This window comes from Telopea speciosissima, chromosome 2 (genome assembly GCF_018873765.1).
Source record: "Telopea speciosissima isolate NSW1024214 ecotype Mountain lineage chromosome 2, Tspe_v1, whole genome shotgun sequence".
Taxonomy (NCBI): Eukaryota; Viridiplantae; Streptophyta; class Magnoliopsida; order Proteales; family Proteaceae; genus Telopea; species Telopea speciosissima.
In genome coordinates, this window is record NC_057917.1 from 83,613,949 (window position 1) to 83,634,780 (window position 20,832).

Sequence of the window (20,832 nt, forward strand, 5' to 3'; positions counted from 1 at the left end):
TTGATTTAGTACCGCCAAGGGGAAATCAAGGAGTACCAACAGCACATTTGTTCTTTCTTTCCTTCCTTTTGGCGGCATTGATTAATGATTGGTAATTCATGTAGATCGTGGTTCTTTAGTTGAAGACTTGAAGTTTCTGAATCTTTAAGTCAAGAAAATTACTAACATTTGGTAAATTTTTAAGTCAAAAGGTGCTTTACATGGTCCACGTAGGAAGGTTCTCCCATACGTCCCAGCTAGTTTTTTCCATGTGGGTAGGTGATGTGGTGATTCCAAGTGTTGGATAGATAAGCTATGGTTTGGATTGGCCACTTGCCAATTTTTGGAAGCCAAATTCAATCACATTCCTTTCCTTGTATTGGTATTTTCCCTTTTATTTTCAGCCTTAAAAAAAAATTGACCATTTTTTCAAAAGCTCAACCTTTTTAATGGGTTTTGAAAGGCCTTACTTTTCACATGGTCAACTCCATTTGGTTTGAAACTTGACTTGTGAATTGTGAGCAGGGCCCTAGGCCCTACCTGCCTGCAAAATTTGGCTCCCACCTGATCTTCCCAGTATTAGATATGATGCCAGTGCAGGAAGGCCATTCTATGTGGATGTTCAGGAGACTAAACCCTGTTTTAGTATAGGCAAGTATCATTTCTGCTGGATGAGCCCTTCTTCTATTTGCATTTAACCAGATATTTGTATTTCAAAACTGAATTAAGAAATTTCATTACTTCAATAGATATATGAATGGTGGTGTCTTTTATTGTTTCACACCATTAAAAGGTTGACTTTTTCTTGATCTTTTTAAAAAAAAATAAATATTCTAATCCATTAGAGAACTTAATTATTTTTTAATGTTTTATGCAGGCAATCTGCCACCTTTTGACACATATAGGGATCTATTGTAAGGAGGTTGCCTCATCTTGTCGTCCTTATGATTTGCCCAATGATGATGATTCTAATAATGAACTAGAAGAGTTGTTGGGTTATGAGGATATGGATCTTGAGACCTTTGTTTTTCGTAAAGTTGCTGAAGAAGCTGAAGCTAGAAAAAGAGCTAGGGAAAGTGCTACATTCCATCTTCATGCACCTAAGTCACTTTTTGGGTTGGTGGAAGGTATAATTTCTGAATACATTATTTCAGTGCATGCCTAAACAGTCTGATATTTTCAAGTTACATTCCCTTGAGATGATATTTGGAAGGTACTTTTGGGGTCCTCCAAGGAAGTGCACATACCCCTAGTTCTCCAGCAGTGCATGACCCAATCGGTTCCACATTTTGGAGTGGAGAAATGAAAAATATACTCTAATCGTGCTCGTCTGGAGGCGGAATATTTTTTGGGAGAGCACCTTCAATGCTATATTTCTCAAGTTAGGTGCCTCTTTCCCTTGTAGCACCCACTGTTCACCTTCATTAGAGCATTAAGATTGTTCTTGTTAAGTGTTTGTTCTTTGTACATACTTATATTGAACTAAAAAGCTAAGGTGATTGATATACTAGAAGCAGTCTCCCAAGTCCCGACCAGACTTTGCAGTTGCATGGCTGAAAGTCCCAGTAGTATCTCTGTAGTTCTTTACCTATTCCCTTTTCAATGATTGGTAATGTTACTGATGCAGTTAAATCACCTAAATGGGCTTATTTCTAATGAAATAAGCCTTGCGTTGGGTTATATATGTGTTGGTCCTTTGATCCCATGGGTTTTCGTTGTAATGGGCCACTTTAATTGGGTGAATAATATGTATTACCATAGCCCATGGGGGGGGGCAGGACAAAGAAAGAATATACAAAGGAGAAAAGGGGGGGGGGGGGAGAGAAACAACCAACCTACGCAGAGGTTGAAGAGAAAAGGGAGGGCAGGTCAAGGCCCCAAAAACCAGCAATATGCCTATTCCTAGGGTTGTCCTTGACAGTGCGAAGATGGGCACGACTGGGCTTGGAAGACACGTCAAAGGAGATGGCTTTCCAATTCAGATCGAAAGATCGAGAGTTGGAAGTCCATCTCCTAAGGTTGCGCTCCATCCAGATGTGGTGAATAGCAGCTCCAAAAACCAACTTACCAATGGTGTCACATATTGAGGACCCTGAGAAAGATTTAGCCATCCAAAGCCATTCACAGTCAAGGTGGAGAGGTCTCCTGTTGCGATGCCAGATGGAGGAGAGGGCTTTTATCCAGATGGTAGAGGTGAAGGGGCAGTCAAAGAAGAGATGGGGGATGTCTTCAAGGCCATTCCAATAGAGGGAGCAGGCGGGTGAGGCAGGGATGTGGCGGTGAATAAGGAAGGCTTGGATGGGGAGGCAAAGGCGAAGGGCTCTCCAGGTAGTGATGCTGTGGCGAGGAATATGGCCTTTGAACCAGACTAGGTTATGCCAGGGCACGGTGGGGGCGGTGGGTCTGATAAAGTTCCAGGCTGATCTGGTACTGAATAGGCCAGAGGGGGAGGGCGACCAAATGATTCTATCATCATGGGGGGGGGGGGAAGGGGGAAGGGGGGAGAGTAGGCCAAATCCGTGAGACAATGGAGGGGTTGAGAAAAGGGGGGGGGGGACCAGGAGCCAGAAGAAATGAGACAGGAAAGGGGGGCATTTTTGGGAAGACCAGAAGAGTATATCGACCAGGGGCCAAGAGCACAGAAAAGGATACCAAGAGGGTGCCAAGGGTCGAGCCAGAGGGAGATGGAGGATCCTCTGGCAATGGAGGAAGAGATACCACGAAGGGCCAGGGGGCGAAGGGCTAGGATCTTTCTCCAAATCCAGGAGGCATCAGAGGGGACGGGGACAGTCCAGATAGAATCGGACTTTAGGAGATGACAGTAGACCCAGCTGACCCAGATGGAATCCTGATGGGAGGAAATTTTCCAGATAAGCTTGAGAATACCAGCAGTGTTGGAGTCTTTTATACCCAGGATCCCAAGACCACCTTCGGCTTTTGGAAGGCAAATAGACTTCCAGCTAGCAGGATGGGGGAATCTAGAGGTATCTGTCCCTTTCTAGAGGAAAGCACAGAAGAGACGTTCCATCGCCTGGATGGTGGCTTTGGGAAGGCCGAAGATACCACTCCAATAGATATAAGAAGCTTGAAGGACAGAGCGGATGCAAACAAGGCAACCGGCGTAGGAAAGGAGTTTGCTTTTCCAAAGTTGGAGTCGCTTGCGGATGTTATCCAACATAGGAGCACAATGGTGGCTGGAGAGTCTGGCCGGAATGAGAGGGAGGCCAAGGTATTTGATTGGGAGGGAGCCGATGGAGAAACCAGTGAGGGTCAGAAGGGAGTCATGGTCCAGATCGGAGATACCAGAGAGAGAGTTTGGATTTGAGGAGGTTAATACGAAGGCCCGAGAGGGTCTCAAAGAGGTGGAGAGAGTCCATTATGGCAAAGATGGAGGAGTGAGAGGCCTTAGAGAAGATCATCAGATCGTCTGCAAAAGCGAGGTGAGTAAGATTAATGTGCTTGCATTTAGGCATGGGAGAGATGAGGTGGAGATCGATCTTGGATTGGAGGTTGCAGGAGAGAACTTTCAGGGCGATGGAGAAGAGGAAGGGGGAGAGGGGACACCCTTGGCGGATGCTCACTCTAGAATGGAAGAAGCCAGCCAGAGAGCCGTTGACTAGAACCGAGAAAGTAGGGAAAGAGATGCAAGCATGAATCCAGTGAACAAAGGCAGGGGGGAAGCCCATTTGAGAGAGCACTCCGCAGATGAAGTCCCAATGGAGGGAGTCTAAAGCTTTGTGGAGATAAATTTTCATAAGGGCAGCCGGAGAGTGAGATTTGCTGTTAAATCCCCGCACGATCTCAGAGCAAAGGATAATGTTGTCCGCAATGCTTCTCCTAGAAATGAAGGCGGATTGGTTGGGGCTGACCAAAGAGGGGATAATCGCCTTGATTCTGTTGGTAAGGATTTTGGCAATGAATTTGTAGATGAGGTTGCAAAGGGAGATGGGTCTGAAGTCCGAGAGAGAGGTGGCTCCCTCTTTTTTGGGAATGAGGCAAATGAAGGTTTGGTCGACCTGAGCCAGCTGACTTGGCTTATAGAAGAAGTTGCGGATGGCTTTGAAGAGATCTCCTTTGATGGAATCCCAGCAGCTGAGAAAGAATCCCATACTGAATCCGTCAGGGCCAGGAGCTTTGTTGGATTTGTGGGAATGGATGGCCTTGGCGATCTCCTCATTAGAGGGGATGCTGATGAGGGAATCCACAACGAGGGGAGGGAGGAATTTGTTGATGAGATCAGGGGGATGGGGGTGGAAGGAAAGGGGGGGGGGATTGAACAAGTCAGAGAAGAAGGAGATGGCTGCATATTTGATATCACTAATCGAGGTAAGGGGGGAGCCATCAGAGGGATGCAGGAGGGTGATGGAGTTAGAGTTGAGTCTGGCTTTCAGAGACCTGTGGAAATGAGCAGAATTTGAGTCACCCAACTCTAACCACTTGATACGGAATTTTTGACGCAGGAAGCTTTCCTCCAGGGAGGAGAGAGAGAACAGCTCCTCAGAAAGGAGTTTTTCCTCAGAGGAAAGGAGGGGATTGAGAGGGTTAGATTGGAGTCTGGCCTGGACAGAGGAGAGATTGGATTTGTAGCAGGAGAGCCTGGAATTAATGTTGCCAAAGGAAGAGATGTTCCAGCTTTTGAGGGCAGCTTTGGTGTTGCGGAGCTTCCTGGTCAGGGCAATAAGGGGGAGGGAGGGAGAGGAGACAGGGGTGCGCCAGGCCTTGAGGACGGTGGGAAGGAAAAGATGATGGGAGGTCCACATGTCGAAGAATTTGAAAGGCTTAGGGCCAAAGGAGGAATAGGGATGGCTAAGGATGTGGCAGGGGCAGTGGTCAGAGAGGCCTTGGAGAAGGAAGTTGGCAAGAGAGTGGGGAAAGGAGGATAGCCAAGCCTCATTAGAGAGGAAACGATCCAGCTTGCAGGTAATGCGATCAGGGCCAACGCGCCGGTTGTTCCAAGTGAGGGGGGAACCAGTCCAGCGAAGGTCCTCAATGCCTAGTTCTTCTAGGCAATCGTTGAAAGCAAGGACGGAGGAAGAGTCAATGGGTCTGCCGCCCAATTTTTCTTCTTGGGTTCACACCACATTGAAGTCCCCACCTAAATCCCAGGGTGTGGAGTCCATAGAGGTATTGAGGAGGGAGAGGTCCAACCAGAGAGAAGAACGGTCAACAGCATGATAGCAGGCATAAACAATGGTCAGAAAGAAAGTGGATTGGGAGTTGGGGATGGAGAGGCTGAGATGGAGGAATTGGGAGGAGGAATGGGAAAGAGAGATGGTGATTTTGGCTCCTTCCTTTGTTCATCTTTGTTGTTTCGGTTGGTGAGTTCCTCTCCTGGTGGTCGAGCTGATCTACGAGCACTCTCTCCCTATCAACATTAGGGAACCAGCTTCGAAAAGCAGGCTGGTTGGAACCAAACCCTTCGAAATAAATAGGGGTGGCTCGCTTACAGGACTAACCCACCCACTTTCAACCCGCTTTCTATTATTTCAGGATTGCTGGCCCTATATCATTGAAGCTTCCCTGCTTTCCCTTATCAATTAATAACCACACCCTTTTTAACCCTTCGCCCGCCCACCACCAGTGGAAGCAAGCTACCCCAGCGTAGAAAACCAGAACTCGTTTAGGGTGGTTTATGAAAGAATTCACCCCCATACCTATCGGTTGCATCCAATTACCCTCATATATACTAGATCATATACGTTTGAAGAGCACTAGGGGAGTTCGAAGTGGACTATAGCGAGGAGGACGACAGCTTGGTACGCTCTTACCGCTCCGTGGGGGGGGGTGAGGTTCCCCCCGTGGCCGGCTATTGTGCCGTTAAAGGTTACCAAGTACAAGTTGTAAACAATGCCAATAATGAGAATAAAATTATAACACATTACTCTGTCGCTCAGTCCCCTTCGATGGCAGAAGGCCATCCGAAGGTCTTCGATTATCAGGGGGCTCTGCAGCTGAGTTTCCTTGATAAAAAACATGGAGTGAATTGGTTTGACTCACCACTTTTTGATGACCAATAAGCACGATGTTCCGTTCTCATATCGGATGAATGGCCAGTCTTACTATACAACTATTTGGAGATCAGAGCCGGCCATCGAATGGCTAAGTTGAGCTTAGAAGAGACCAAAGAGAGAATTCGCATATGTTTTCCATGAGTGCTTTCTTCGCATGCTCAAGACAGCCATAAAAAGGGAATTTTTCTATCTCTTTAGAAAGTAGGGGTATTCTTCACCTAGTTTTGTCAACATCAGGTTATCTAGATCTTTAGCATCTCTGACTTTGATTTGACAATACAAGAGAAGTATATTAAATGCTGAAAGTCAGGGCTTGACAGCGCCTCACTCGGGCAATCAAGGAAACGGTCGTGAGGATCACTTTCACATTTACGAGCCTGGAAATCAGGAGTTATACCTCTACACAGATTCAGGCTGCGGCCATACGAGTTCTTGAAAAAGACATGCTTCTTATAGCGCCTCGATTAAAAAAGCCTTTCTTCAAGAGACTTTTTGGATCAAATTGAAATTGGAAGGTGCCGTATTTAAGAAACCATTTCGGATAGCTTATCCTAAAGTGGTTTCCGCCACTGTCTATTGGATAGATTCATAAGAATACTACTGAATGCAATGTCCTTGTTCCGTTGTTATCCATCTTGCTATATGCATGCCACGCTGTTTAGTTGATTTGCGTGGCCCAACCACGACTGCTTTTAGGCGTAAAGGTTTTTAAACACAACCACTAATCGATCAATAGATTTGTTACCTGCCGAGGTGGGGTTGACCCATATTAGAAGGGCCTTCCTGTGGGCGTTCCTTGCCCTTGGTATCTGACTTTCTCCTTTCGGGATTCCTTTCACTCTTATTACTTTTGCTTCCTTGCCAATTCATTGATGAAATCTTCGAATAAAAAACTTCCATAATGAAAATGAAATGTTCGCTTTCCGAGGAAGGGCTCGCTCCCGTTTGACCGGGGGGTTGGGGGGTTCGCTCTGTTAGTGGATTGCTACCATGTCCAATGGCCACTGGCTCACGTCCTTGTAAACAAATAAAGTTTTTTGTTTTCTTTTGATAATGAATCTTCATCAATTTCATTTCTCCGGGTTATAACTATGTTCGACTGATGGGCCTAACCCATACTTCCTTTTATCTTCCTTCTTATATTCAGAGGCAGTTCAGACTTATTCAGGATGTTCCACCAGTGGTTGAGGCCTACAAGATAGGACCTCCTGAGGCTTTGAATCCCGAGCTGGTGGGGTACATAGCTGAGCATTGGTATTGGAAGTTTCATTACGTGGACAGGGAATTTGTGGAGCCGCTAGACGCTCCAACTGAGGGAGAACCATGGTAAACGGCTGTCAATGTGGCCATTTCTTGGGCACCAGAGGAATTCGTCAAGGTGACCCCCTCTCCCCCACTTTATTCATTTTTGCGGAAGAGGTCCAACGTAGATGGTTGGCCAAGCTCTTCATGGAGCAACAAACTTGTGCTTACAAAGTGCCAAGAAAGTGCGGAATCATATCCCATCTGCTATATGCGGATGATACCATAGTTTTCTGCAATGGCAGGAAATCGACACCCCCCCGCTATTACAATAAGGCCCTTCAGCTTACTCCTGCATCATTTAGGGGTGCGATTGTTTTTTAGCCGGCTTAGCATAGATTGTAGGCGGCAAACAGAGATAGAATGGTTTTGAACATGAATTATCGGCACCTTGAACTGTACTATCGGAACTGTGCTCTGAAGATTGATTTAAAGTAAACCAGTCAGATGTATCAGAAAAGGTAGTGACCTCCCCCTGAAAAGTATCACGACCATAAAGAGAAGAAGGATTAGCATATGGAAAATTGTGCTCATCAAAGATCACATGCCTGGAGATGTAAATTCGCCCTGTAGGGGGATACAGACACCGATATCCTTTGTGTTGAGGACTGTAACCCAAAAACGCACAAGGATAGGATTTTGGACTAAACAACTTCTTTGCATGATCACGAAGATAAGGGAAGCAATGACAGCCAAACACTCTAATCATAGAGTAATCCGGATCTCGACCATAAAGAGCAAAAAACCAAACTCTGCCTTACGTAAAGTTGCCAGAGTACGCTTAACCTCTGGATTTGAAATCTCGTTGCATCACAAGTTCGCACGACAAGCCGCATTGTGCACTAAAGCTTGGATGATGAATGCCAAACAATTGAAAGATACAAGACTCTTTTAGAGCCTGAAATGTGTACCTAAGGGCTAGATACAAAGATGCCTTCCCTCTCTTCCCTTTCTTTTGAGATGAATGCATGCGAACAACCATGACACGCTAGAAATGAGAAAATTTCTAGCTGAAAACGATAACGATAGCTAGCTCTATAAAGGAGAGAAAACCAAAAGAATGCCCGAGGGAGCACCCCGCCTTAGGTAGCGTTGCCCAGCTTATGTTTGATGTACAAAATGAAACTCTTAATCCCAACTTCCTCGAGAAAGTCTCTGCTACGCATGAAACATCTAAATAAATGAATGTCACATCTTTGTCTCAACTTCTTTTGCAGAAATTGCTTTGTTGCAGCGGCTAGGCAGCCCTTATTTCGTAGTTGCAAGCGAAAAACAATCTTTACAGGGTTTGACAGCGCCTCGACTTATGGACAAACCATGGTCCTATAGTAATAACGAGGTTGAAGTCTTCAACGTTTGCAAATCTGAACAGAAAGTAAGCGCCTCCCATGGCCATGATCTGACCTCCTCCTTTCATGTTGCTTGTTTCCAGACTGCTTGCATTCTCTCGGTGAGCAATTTTAGGTGAACAAATCCGCCTAGGACTTTGCCAAGAAGGCATAAGTTCCAGGCCTCCACACTCTTTGATAGAGTACTTCGATCTCCAACTCGTATTTGTTCTCCCATTGCGAATGAGAATCACTATCCAAGGAACTCCATCTTCTATATCAATCATAGCAATCACCAAGTCAGGACTTGAAAATCAGCCAGATTCAGAGCGCGAAAACAGAAAGGATGGAGCATCCCCATTATCGAAGCGCAAAAAGGCTCAAGTCACATCACGCTACTCAAGATGAAAGCATTTAAAAATCTCAAGGGGAAGAAATCAAGAAATCGAGGAAAGAGAAGAAGAATAAGAAGAAATGAAAGAATAAGGGAAGAAGAATAAGGGAAGAGAAACCAATACGAAGAAGCAAAAGCCAGCGAGTGCCGCCTCTGACTAGAGGAGACGACCTGATGCCCGTTCTAACAGTCAGACTGCCCAGTGAGGCTAGCATAGCAGACAATAACGCGAAATCTAGGAAGGGGGAGGGGAATGCTAAATCTGAAGCAAACCGTTAGGCTAGTTCCCGTGGAGTGAGTATAGTGCATGGGTCCCAGAGGAACCAAATCCGACCGAGAGGGGAGTGATTGTAGTTAGAGAGAAGGGACCATGAGGGGGCAATAGAGGCAGCAATGCGGGCTGCATTATCTTGCTGAACGCGGGTTTCAAGGAGGGCACAAAAGGAGGAGTGGGTGGATTTGATGAGAGAATGAATTTCCTGATGCTTGGCCAGGGAGTTGAGACCCCTGACATTCCAAATGAGGCCGGCAGACATGATCACTAGGAGGGAAATGGCAAAGAGCGCACCAGAGGGGTGCTGTGATAGCGACGTCGAAAGAAGACTAGAGCCGGATCTCGGACGAGAGGCCTGCGGGGGGGGAAGGGAGGGGAACAAGGGGGGGAGGGGAGAGCAAGTGGAACCGGGGGGGGGGCAGGTCAGGTGAAGGGGGGGGGATCAAAAAGGGAAGGGGAGGAGATGGACCTGGTGAGGGATTGGGAAGGGGGGTTAGGGAAAAGTTTATGGTAGAGGTGGGCTGGAGGTTGAAATATGGGCAGGTTATAGGTGAAGAAAGACTGGACTTGGGTTGGGGGAGGAAGGGTTAAGAGGGGTTGGTTAGAGGTGGGCTGGGAAGATATGGGCTGTACGGTGGATGGGAGGGTTAAAAGGGGGGGGAGAGGTTAAGAGGGGCAGAGATGGGCCAGGATCAGTGTTACGGGCCAGGCAGCTGGGCCAAACAGGAAGGTGGGCCAGGGCCAAGGGGTGATCTATCGAACTGGAGGGGATATGGGCCGAAGAATAAGGCCCAATAGGCGAGACGTTAGAAAGGTTAGGTGGGATGGGCCAGGGGGGGTTAGGGAGCAGGGGAGTAAAATGGGTAAAGGGGTGGTGGAAGAGGGGGGGGTAAAAGTGGAAGGACAGAAAAAGTGTTATACGAGGAAGGGGACAAAAAGGGGGGGCTTCAAAGAGGGGAAATAACCAGACAGGGAGGTTGCTGGGGGAAGAGCAGTATCGCGAGAATGGCAATGGATGGTGGTCTTTGTCATTGGACTATAATGTTATGTAGAGCTAAGTCACAAGTGATTCAACCCCAAATAGGATGACAAATATAACCCAGATTAGGTACTGATTTCAGACATATAACAATATATGAATACATAACAAACAGTGGGAAACAATAGATTAAACGAACCCTTATAACCCCTAACAACACCTAACAATGATAATGCATAATCCAGCCAAAGAGGACAATAAACAGCAGCAATATAACACCTATTGCAGGCAGAGCTAGGTTTCAAGAACCACAGCAACAGGGATTAAAAAGGGGTGATATTACTGTTGAATGGAGGTATGGATGGATGGATTCAACCCTCAAAACCTCGGGCAGAATTGACGGCCCAGTGCTGAGATCTTTCGGGTGAGGGCGGGCCTTGGTGCAACAGTATTGTGATCAAGTGGTCAGGGCTTCGAGTATGGAAACAGCCTCTCTGCGAATGCAGGGGTAAAGCTCCGTACATTACAACCCTCCCCAGACCCTGCAGTGGCGGGAGCCTCGTGCACTGGGTATGTCCTTTTTAGGAGATTTCTGGTACTAGACAAACTAGAAGTTGAAACAGCTCTAAACTCCAGTCAAGTGGGGCTCCTTATGAGTGGATTTGATCCTCAAAACTTGGGCAGCAACTGATGGTTGTCTTGGGAGATTGAAAGCCTTAAAGTTTTCAGCAAGAAAATCTTCAAAACCAGAATCAGAGATGGTGGGATCCTACAATCAGCAGCATTAACAACATCAATTAAGTACAATTCAATGGGTATTTCAGTAGGCAATCAGAAGCTTCAATAGGGGTCTCCATTGGTCTTAGATGGCCAAAGAAATAAACTCAGAATGGGGGTATCAATTGGAAGTAGGAGAAGGGGAAGAAAGGATAGGTAGACTCTCTCAGTCTAGGGTATCTCACCCAAGGTCTCTCACTTCACGGCATCTTACAGATTCTCTTTGCACAAGAAAGCAAAACTTTCATTCAATAAATCGTGGGGAGGAGACTCTTAAGGTTTCCATTACATATAGTGTATACTTACTAAAAACAGGATTAAAAAGTAAACAAAAAGGAAAGTACAAGAAGCCTTTTACAAGGGAATCATGAGGCTTGCACACTAAGAAAACTATAGTCTTAGTTAAGTTAACAAGGGCTGAACTAAATTAGGAAATAAATAACAACAACAACAACAACAACAACAGACTCAGCCTAATCCCAACTTAATGGGGTCTGCTACATGGATCCAAACAAAACAAAGTAGGTAAGACTGAGGTCTAAACAAAAAAGGGGAATGAAGAGATGGAAAAAGAGGGATGGGGAATGAGATGAGAAATGAAAAATTGAAAATGACAAATGAGAGATGGAAAATAAAAAGAAAAATGAAAGATGAAAGAGTAAAGATGAAAGTAAGAGGAAAGAGGCACAAAATAGCAAGTTAGGAGAATCTCAGATAAATGGGGTCTGCTACATGGATCCTTGCCCTCCAACAGGCTCTATCTGAGGTCATACTTTGTACAAGACCTAGACTACGCATGTCCTTCCTCACAACTTCTCCTATGATCATTTTAGGCTTGCTCCTAGCTCTTTTAGCTCCTTCAATCGGAATCATCTCACTCCTTATTGGGGCGTCCCTAGGTCTCCGTTGAACATGACCATACCACCTCAAACGACTCTCTCGGAGCTTGTCATTGATCGGGGCAACTCCTAAGTCAGCTTTAATACGTTATCCTTCCTAGTTTTTCCGTACATCCATCTTAACATCCTCATCTCTACTATACATAGCTTCTCAATATGACATTCCTTACCTGCCCAACATTCTGCCCCATACTATAGTCGGTCGTACAACAGTCCTATAGAATTCATCCATGTCAATTCTACTCGACTTATCTCCATTTAGTAGTTCACAGATATACTCATCCCATCTCTTCACAATGTCCTCATCCCTTACCAACACTCTTCCATCGTCACCCTTGATACACCTCACTTGATCGAAATCTCTACTTTTCCTTTCTCTCATCTTAGCTATCTTATATATAGGAAATAAATAACAAAAGATACAAAAATTCATCAGCTAGCTGTTCCCCATGATTTGGCTTTGAGTGAGCCAAAAACTCCCAACCCGCAAGGGTTGGCCCTATGGCCCATGGGTCTGGCCACTTAATGTGCATCATGGGCCACTCCTTTGATTCTTGCGGCTGTATTTGAAGCCCAAGAATCTGTCTACAACATAATGTGGGTAGAGGCTAGGCATACAAGATTGCTTAGTTCAGTGCCATTAATTCTTTATTCTAATTGTTATTTAGTGTTCTAGTTAGGTTGGATTAGGATTCTAGAAGTCCAGTCTTGTTTTGAGTCAGATTTCTAGTTAGTTTAGATTACCTTGTTAGTTAAGGATTGGGTTAGGCCTTTCCTTTTTAGTGTCAGAGTCTTTTTTGAGTTTTCTATATAATTTGTTAGGGGGCTCAACATTGTACACGAAAATTGTGTTTGATCAAGAAAACCTTGTGTTCGATGAAGGCTGGTTGGTGTTTGATCCATCCAACCAACTTGCGGTGTGAAGCCCGTGTCTTTCTTTTTTTGCTATTTTTTTCCTTCCTCTATCTTCCTCTCCATTAACAAGTACTGTCTAGTTTTCTGCAACTAGTAATCTGAATCTGGAATTTCTACGCAAGGCTTTTTTCACTCGACTTATAGTTAAGAGAATCTGGCCATTAGACTGCCTCCAGATTTTGAGGAGCTGTCCTTTACTGTTTTAGAGATACTCTATCAGAATCTCCATCAGATCTGACCTGTGGATCTGGTTTTATTACAGAATTCCTATTTTGCCCTTGTGTTCTCAGATTGAATACTATCTATTTAAGTGCTTCTCGATCCATTGTTTCTACTGATTTGTCATTGCCAGCAGTTATCTCATCTGACCAAACTCGATTGATCATCAACTTCCTGTTATCTGAATTTGGATATGATCTGTGAAATTATAGAAATACCCTTGTCCTAGTGCTAGTAGGAGTGTAGGACTGACTCATATTCTCAGATCCAGCCCTTGCATTGAGTTGGGATTTTCAGCAAGTATTCTATGCCCCTTGTTTACTGAACTTGATTGAGTTTCAGTCTCAGCTGACCTACTGATTTTGAGTTATAGCAGTTCTCCTAAATCTGGATTTTATCCTGTGTTTTGATTCTGTTTTGGTACTGTTTTGATCATTCAATTGCAGTTCTACATTAGTTAGCATCAATACTAAATTATGAGTACATTATTTTTTAAGTACTCATTACTCAACACCTCATTAATTTCAAGGAAAAAAAGGGTTACCTTCAAATTCGAATCTTGCAGAAATCTTCCTCAATTCCAACAACTGATTGTTATAGATGCTTTGAAGTAGTCCGCAATGTCTTGATCCAGCAAGAGATTGAAGCCATTTTTTTAGGGGTTCTAGTGGTTTTGGTTGAAACCTTTGACTTTGATCGAAATGTGGTTGAAATTTCGACCTCAGTTTGTGAAATATGGTCTTATTATAAGGAGCAATGTAGCATCTCGTTCATTTTAGAAATCACCCATATTGTCGAAATTTCAGTATTTTGACGGAAATTTCAACCCTTGGTTGCATTATTGTATCCTTTCCATTCCCAACACTATTCTGTTTTGTCCCTTTTAGAAAATCAAAACATTTCGCTCAATTTTCCAAATTTCAATGAAATGTTTTACCACTTGTACTTGTTGTCTGTGTTTCTGTTGATTTCTGTTATTGTATTATTACTTATGGTATTTATTCTCCTCTTTGAATGTTGTATGATTTGGAGGGTTTTGGGTTAGGATGTATGTTCATTGTTAGTGCTTGGTGGTAGATGTTGGTTTTTATCTCCTTATTTCTTCCTATTTTTGCTTTACTCCTATAATGTCCATTTTTCTCTTCTTATTAAGATTCTTTCTGTTATTGCTGAACCCACTCCCCTCCCCCCCCCCCCCCCCCCCAAAAAAAAAAAAAAAAAAAACGGGAGGGGTTACTTAGATTTTTTTTATGGCCATAATAACAGTTGAAGACTTCATTTATTTGGTTATTTGCAGATGTCCAGGTTCCCGCTGGCGCCAAATTCAAGCGCAGCAATGATGGTAGACAAGGGAGGGAGTTTGCATGCCCTTCAGATGATGCATCGAGAGGTGATGATCAAATTGGTGGCTTATTTTTACGTACTAATTGGCAGGTACAGGGGTACTTAAGAGAGAAAGCTGATCTAATTGAGAGGTAAGTACTTATAAGTTTCTAACTCATTTGAACATAGTGAGATTGTATTGTGGGCCTCTTGACTCAGTTTATTTACTTATGGGCAGGCATGGCAGTTCATTTCCACTAAATTCATTTGAATCTGTTTTAAAGCAGCTTCAGAAACTTGCTCCAGAGCTTCATCGCGTAAGTTGTAAAGCTTGGCTAATGGATGCACTTGTATTGATATTACACCTGTTATGTTAAAAATGTAACTGGTGCTGTTTGATCATTATATTTTGTTCTTTTTTGTATTATGCAGGTTCACTACTTACGATACTTGAATAGCCTTTATCATGATGATTACCCTGCTGCTTTGGAAAACCTTCACTGCTATTTTGATTACAGGTGTCTGTTTGATTAATTCTTAAATGTGCCAAACTAGTGAAACTACTGGCTTGATTAAAAAAAAAAAAAGCCAAAATACTGTTGTAGGTTCCTTTACAGCCCTCCGCCAATCCAACCTTAATCCTTTGGAGTAAATATGTGCTCCTCTTTTAGTTTACATTTATTATGAGACTCATTTAAGGCCATGATATTATAAAATCAATCCCAGAATCTAAATCTTGGACTCTTGTCTCAGACCCTGTTTATGAGTTTATCCATGTCTCATTAGTTCTATTCCTCAAAATGAAAAATTCATTCTGCTTCTCTGCCTCTTAGTATGCTCTTGAGTCGTTTAGACTGATCAAACTGTTGAAATATACAGTCTTCCATAGATTTTTTCTGTTGTGAAATACGCAAGGTATCGATATTACAAAGCTGGGATTGTGAATTGGGTTGGTTGGACTCAACTCATTCAGCTTGAACATAGACCAGATTTAACTTTAGTTGGTTGGATAGGGTTTGAAAAGTCTACCTTATTTAAATTTCTCGGAGTTGATCTTGATGCTTTGAGCAACCTAATCGAATTGGAAATCAGCTTTTTATGTTTTGATTGGCAAAGGGAATTAATTTCATTGCTAGAGCCAAAACAAGCGTGCATACTGTCCCATCATGGTTTATCCACAGAAATATTTACATTAAAGTACCAAATGCATTTCATATGTGAATATATAATTGAGTTCAAGTTGCACTGAAATTCTACTCGATTCCATTCCTTGGTATTATGCTGAGGTGCGTGTGAGCAAGGTTCGAAGTTTTATTTTTGAGCCTGGTGAAAACCTGGCTCGAAACCAAAATATTTCGCGAAACTGCAAAATTTTGACAGAGACGTGGCAAGTGTTGGCTGCAAGTTTAGACTGCTGTTTTCGAGATCCAAATGCCCAATTAGGTCCCGAAACTTCTAAGAAACCCTATTTTAGGCCCTCTAAACATAGTGGAACCCTTAGATTGTGAAAAAAAAAACACCCAAAAATGTACTTTGGTTTCAGACCTTTGGTTGGTTATGTATTTTGTATGCTGCATGCACAAAATTTAGTACTATAACACATAATTCAAGTAAAACAACTAAAATATGTATTTGGAATGAATAAACATAAAATTAAAAACCATTTAATAATTAATTATCAAATGTTATACATGGTTGATGACAAAGATATGGGAGTGATTTTGCAAAAAATCATAAGAACTGAGGTTTTCTAGAAGTTTCCCTGTTTGGAGTTGAAACCGTTAAAACTAGGTTTTGTAAGAAGTTTTGATTTGAATTTCGTCAAAATAAGAATTTGCCATTTGCTTGGTAGTTTAGTACGTAAGAGATGTGCTCTCATTCTTGCTTCCCTAGATTGATTCTATTCTCATGTCAGATTCTCTCCATTTAGGTCAATCCTCTTCTTTTCTCCCAGTGATACCTTGTTTTTCCTCTTTATTTATCCTACCCATTTCTATCAAATTTTCTATTTCTGTTAACATCTTGTTTTGGGGTTTCATTATTAATATTTTGTTCTAAGTCCTTATTAGTTCTGATCAACAGACCTAATTTTAAATCCTTTATCTACCATCTTCATTGCCCCCTTCTGTGTTTTTACTTTACCGTGGACCAGTCCAATAGCTCCACATATTTCACAGGAGAAAACTGATTTTATTTATTTGATAGATGGAATAGATCCATCTGGGTACTCGATCCATGATTCTGTCTTATTTTGTTTATATCTTAAGAGCTATCAAATTTCTTCGTCTGCCCCTAAAACTAGACTTTAGCACTATCCACTTTATTTTCTTATTATATTCTTTTATTTATTACATCTATTTCATCTAAAATCTCTCTTCTGAATTCTGTTAATCTTAATTTTAAGCATCTAATCTGTTCTCTTAAGGTCTCTGATTGGATCTTCAATTTAATTGTTAGATATCCATTTATTCCATATCTATCCCAAAGCTATTCTACAGATTCCAGCAAGCTCTTCCCATCCTCACCCCCCACCCCAAAAAAAATAAATTCTCAAATTAGGGTTTTTGGAGAAATTGGGACACATTCAGTCTGATCTCTATGAATCACAGAATAAGCTGAAGAAATATATCCACTATTTAGTATTTGTTCACAACAAAGTGTGTTGGATTTCCACAAAATAACTGAAGAGACATAATGTCATGAGATATGACCTTATTGATGAAAGCCATAGACATGAGCATGAAGGCCTAATAGATGCTTGGCTCTCCTTATGATTAGAATGAAGTAGCAGTAAGCTAGAACCACTACTTGATGGATCACTCCTGGCTGAGGTAGGCATTGGATGAGCCTGATGGTTTTTGAAGTGTTGTATCAGATGAGGATGCTAAAAAGTGTTTAAGAGCTGTTTTCTTAGTAAATGAGTTTTTAGATGATGATAATGTGAAGGTTCTGGAAGGGGGCACTGTAGTTACTTACATTGGTGGTGGAGTTGAGAGGAGGATGAGATTGATGATGCTAATTATGAGAGAGAGAGACAAGATGTCCATTGATACTTATGTTGATGGGGTATGTCACCAGTGGTTTCCTCCAATATGAATATCCATGTAATATCTCCCCATTACTGAGCAGCAAGTCCCTGCAGACTTTGTGATGCAGATAAATCACATAAATGGGCTTATTTTAGTGGAAATAAGTCTGGGGTTGAGTTATATATGTGTTGAGCCTTTGGTCCAAGGGGTTTTCCTTGTAATAGACCATTTTAATGGGCCTAAAATATTGGTAAGAGCTATGAATTCTATATATAGGTGTACTGGCCTATGGCCTTGCTCACAAAATTGAATTAATAAACTTCCGTTTCCAGCAACTACTGTGGATTCAGTGCTGTTCTTCTGAGTGGATTCTCTAGGGGGTTTTTGGTGGATTCCAAAGCCACAATTTCTATCCTACTATCTGTCTTATTCTTTCAAACACTGGTCAGTAATCTGCTGGTTGTCACTCACTTATGGGACCACTTATGGGACCCTGTTTCACTCAGTTTTCTCTTTATGTTTTTTCAAATATTTCTCCATCTGCTGTTTTGTTTTGGTTTAAATCTGAAACGTTAGTTCTTGCCACTTTATTCTCTGAAGTTCTTAATTTGATTCTGAAGAATTCTGGTCTATAATTGCAGTTCAAGTTCTACTACCTGTTATCCTAGTAGCTCTAGGACTTCATCAAAAGTCTTTATTCTGTTATTCTATTATTAGCATTCGACCAAATCCTGCAGCAGGTCTATTCCTTTACAGTAATAGACTACTCGACCTGATTTCTTGTCTATTCTGAGTTACAAACTCTCTCCATATTCTTATTATGTACTCTGTTCTGTAATCCTGTTAAGTACTAGGCTCTTGCTGGATTTTCTGTTTGGGGATTAGTCTACATTACTTTGCCAATATCTTTGTATGATGCAAAACTGTTTGTACCTCCATGCATGTCCAATGCCTCACTTAACCACTAAAGTAGTGGATATTAGAGAAAAGTGAAAGATGGAAGATGATAAACCCAAAATGATGGAGTTGTATTGTGTTTTCTTAAAACGATTGAAGAAGGTTGCCAGATCTTGTCTTTACATGTATTTATATCTCCTCAACTTTACTAGTGACTTTTTTTTTTTTTTGGATGAATAAAAATTTAATTATGAAGAAAGAAGAGGAAAATACAAGCCCTAGGGCCAACAACAAAAAGCTAGGGACTAGCCAGTGCGCAAAATGGAGATAGGAAGACCCCAGGAGACAACAATAAGCCTGTTCCTTGGGGTATCGTTTACACCAGCGAGGGGGAGGGAGGCAGCTTTGGATGAAACATCAAAGTAGATGGCCTTCCAAATCTTGTCGAAAGAGCGGGAGTTGGACGTCCATCTTCTAAGGTTTCGTTCCATCGAAATGTGGGAGACAGTGGCGCAAAAGGCAAGCTTCCCAATCGAATCGCATATCGAGTTGCCTCCGAAAGTCATATCAATTCAAACCCATTCCCTGGATAGGGACAGAGGCGATCTCCGGGTGAGCCAACAGTGGCGAAGGACACGGTTCCAGATGGAGGCAGCAAAGGGGCAAGAGAAGAACAGGTGCTCTGCATCTTCGTGCCCATTCCAGCAAAGGCTGCAGCTGGAGGAAACTTGCATATGACGATGCAAGAGGAAAGCTTGGGTTGGGAGGCAGTTTGAAAGGGCGCGCCAAGTGGTAAAGCTCTGTCTAGGGATGTGCCCTTTAAACCAAACAACTTTATGCCAAGGACAAGGGGTCCCTCTATGTCTAACCATGTCCCAAGCGGAGTGGGAACTGAAGCTGCCAGAGGGGGAGGGAAGCCACAAGATGGTGTCACCTCTGCCTCGATGACCAGGGGGGATAGGGGGGAGGGAGCTCCAAAGGTCTGCAAGGGGGGGGGGAGTGGAAGGGGGGGGACCAAGAGCCTCTGGTGATGATGGAAGCCACAAGGGAAGATCTGCCCAGGCCAGAAGCATAGATGGTACGGGAGCTGACAATGGAAGCAAGGACACCTGAGGGGTGCCATTTATCGAGCCGAAGGGAGGTCTGTAACCCATCATCAATCCTGCAAGATATAGCTCCCATGGCTTTGTGCCTCACTTAGAGAATTCTACGCCAAATCCAGGAGGAGTCTGGGGTAGAGCTGACAGTCCAGATAGAGTCTCTACGGAGAAGATCAGCATACACCCAGGAGGTCCAAATGCTGGATTTGTTGGTGAGAATCTTCCGAAGCAGCTTAAGAGAACCAGCAAGGTTAACATCTTTAATCCTTCTGAGACCGAGGCCTCCTTCAGATTTGGGACAGCAAATGGAGGACCAGCTTTTGGGGTGGAGGAACCTAGCTGAATCCACACCTCTCCATAGGAAAGCACACATAATAGATTCAGTAGCTTTGATGTGGCCTTGGGAAGACCGAAGACACCGCTCCAATAGATATAACAAGACTGGAGAACCGACCTGATGAGCTCGAGACGACCTGCATAGGATAAGAGTTTGGCCTTCCAAAGCTGAAGCCTCTTGCGAAGAAGGTCAAGGATGGGGTTGCAATGGTGGGCTGAAAGTCTGCCAGGGATGAGAGGGAGGCCAAGGTAGCGGACGGGTAAGGTGCCAAGGGAGAAACCAGTGACGGCAGTGAGGGTGGCTTTGGTGGTGTCAGGAATCCCAGCAAGGAAGATTTGGGACTTAAGGAGGTTAATGCGAAGACCTGAGAGCCCCTGGAAAAGGTGAAGGGAGGACATAATGGACTCAAGGGAGAGGGGATCAGCCTTGGAGAATATCATGAGGTCATCGGCGAAAGCAAGGTGGGTCAGGTTAGTGGGCTTGCATTTAGGAATGGGGGAGATGAGGCGGATGTCGGTTTTGGATTGAATGCTACGGGTGAGGACCTCAAGGGAAAGGTAGAAAAGGAAGGGGGAGAGGGGGGCAGCCCTGGCGAATACCAACAGAGGAGTTAAAGTAGCCCGCATGGCTGCCATTGAGGAGGACAGAGAAGCGAGGGGTGGAGATGCAAAAGTGGATCCAGTTGACAAAGGTGGGGGGGGGGAAGGACATCTTAAGAAGGACTTGGGAGATGAAGTCCCAGCGGATGGAGTCAAAGGCTTTATGGATGTCTATCTTCAACAAGGCTGAGGGAGAGATGGAATTACGGTGGAAGCCTCGAACAATTTCTTGGCAAAGGATAATGTCGTCCGTGATGCTTCTCCCGGAGATAAAGGCGGATTGGTTGGGGCTGACAAGGGAGTCAATGACAAGCTTCAGCCGGTTGGCTAGAATTTTGGCAATGAACTTGTAGAGGAGGTTGCAGAGGGAGATGGGTCTGAAGTCAGGCATGGAAGAGGCTCCTGAAGGTTTTGGGATGAGACAGAGAAAGGTATGGTTAATGCTTTTGATCTGATGGGGGTTGAGGAAA

At 43.5% G+C, this 20,832-nt stretch overlaps 1 protein-coding gene across 1 annotated transcript in view; it reads left to right on the plus strand.

Annotated features, from left to right (window-relative positions):
- LOC122651723 (anaphase-promoting complex subunit 5) overlaps window positions 1–20,832 on the plus strand; it is a 63,441-nt gene that overhangs the window by 4,063 nt on the left and 38,546 nt on the right. The window contains exons 4-7 of the mRNA XM_043845226.1: window positions 857–1,106; window positions 14,375–14,552; window positions 14,639–14,717; window positions 14,833–14,918. Coding sequence (XP_043701161.1) covers window positions 857–1,106; window positions 14,375–14,552; window positions 14,639–14,717; window positions 14,833–14,918 — 593 coding nt within the window. The remainder of the gene's footprint in view (window positions 1–856; window positions 1,107–14,374; window positions 14,553–14,638; window positions 14,718–14,832; window positions 14,919–20,832) is intronic.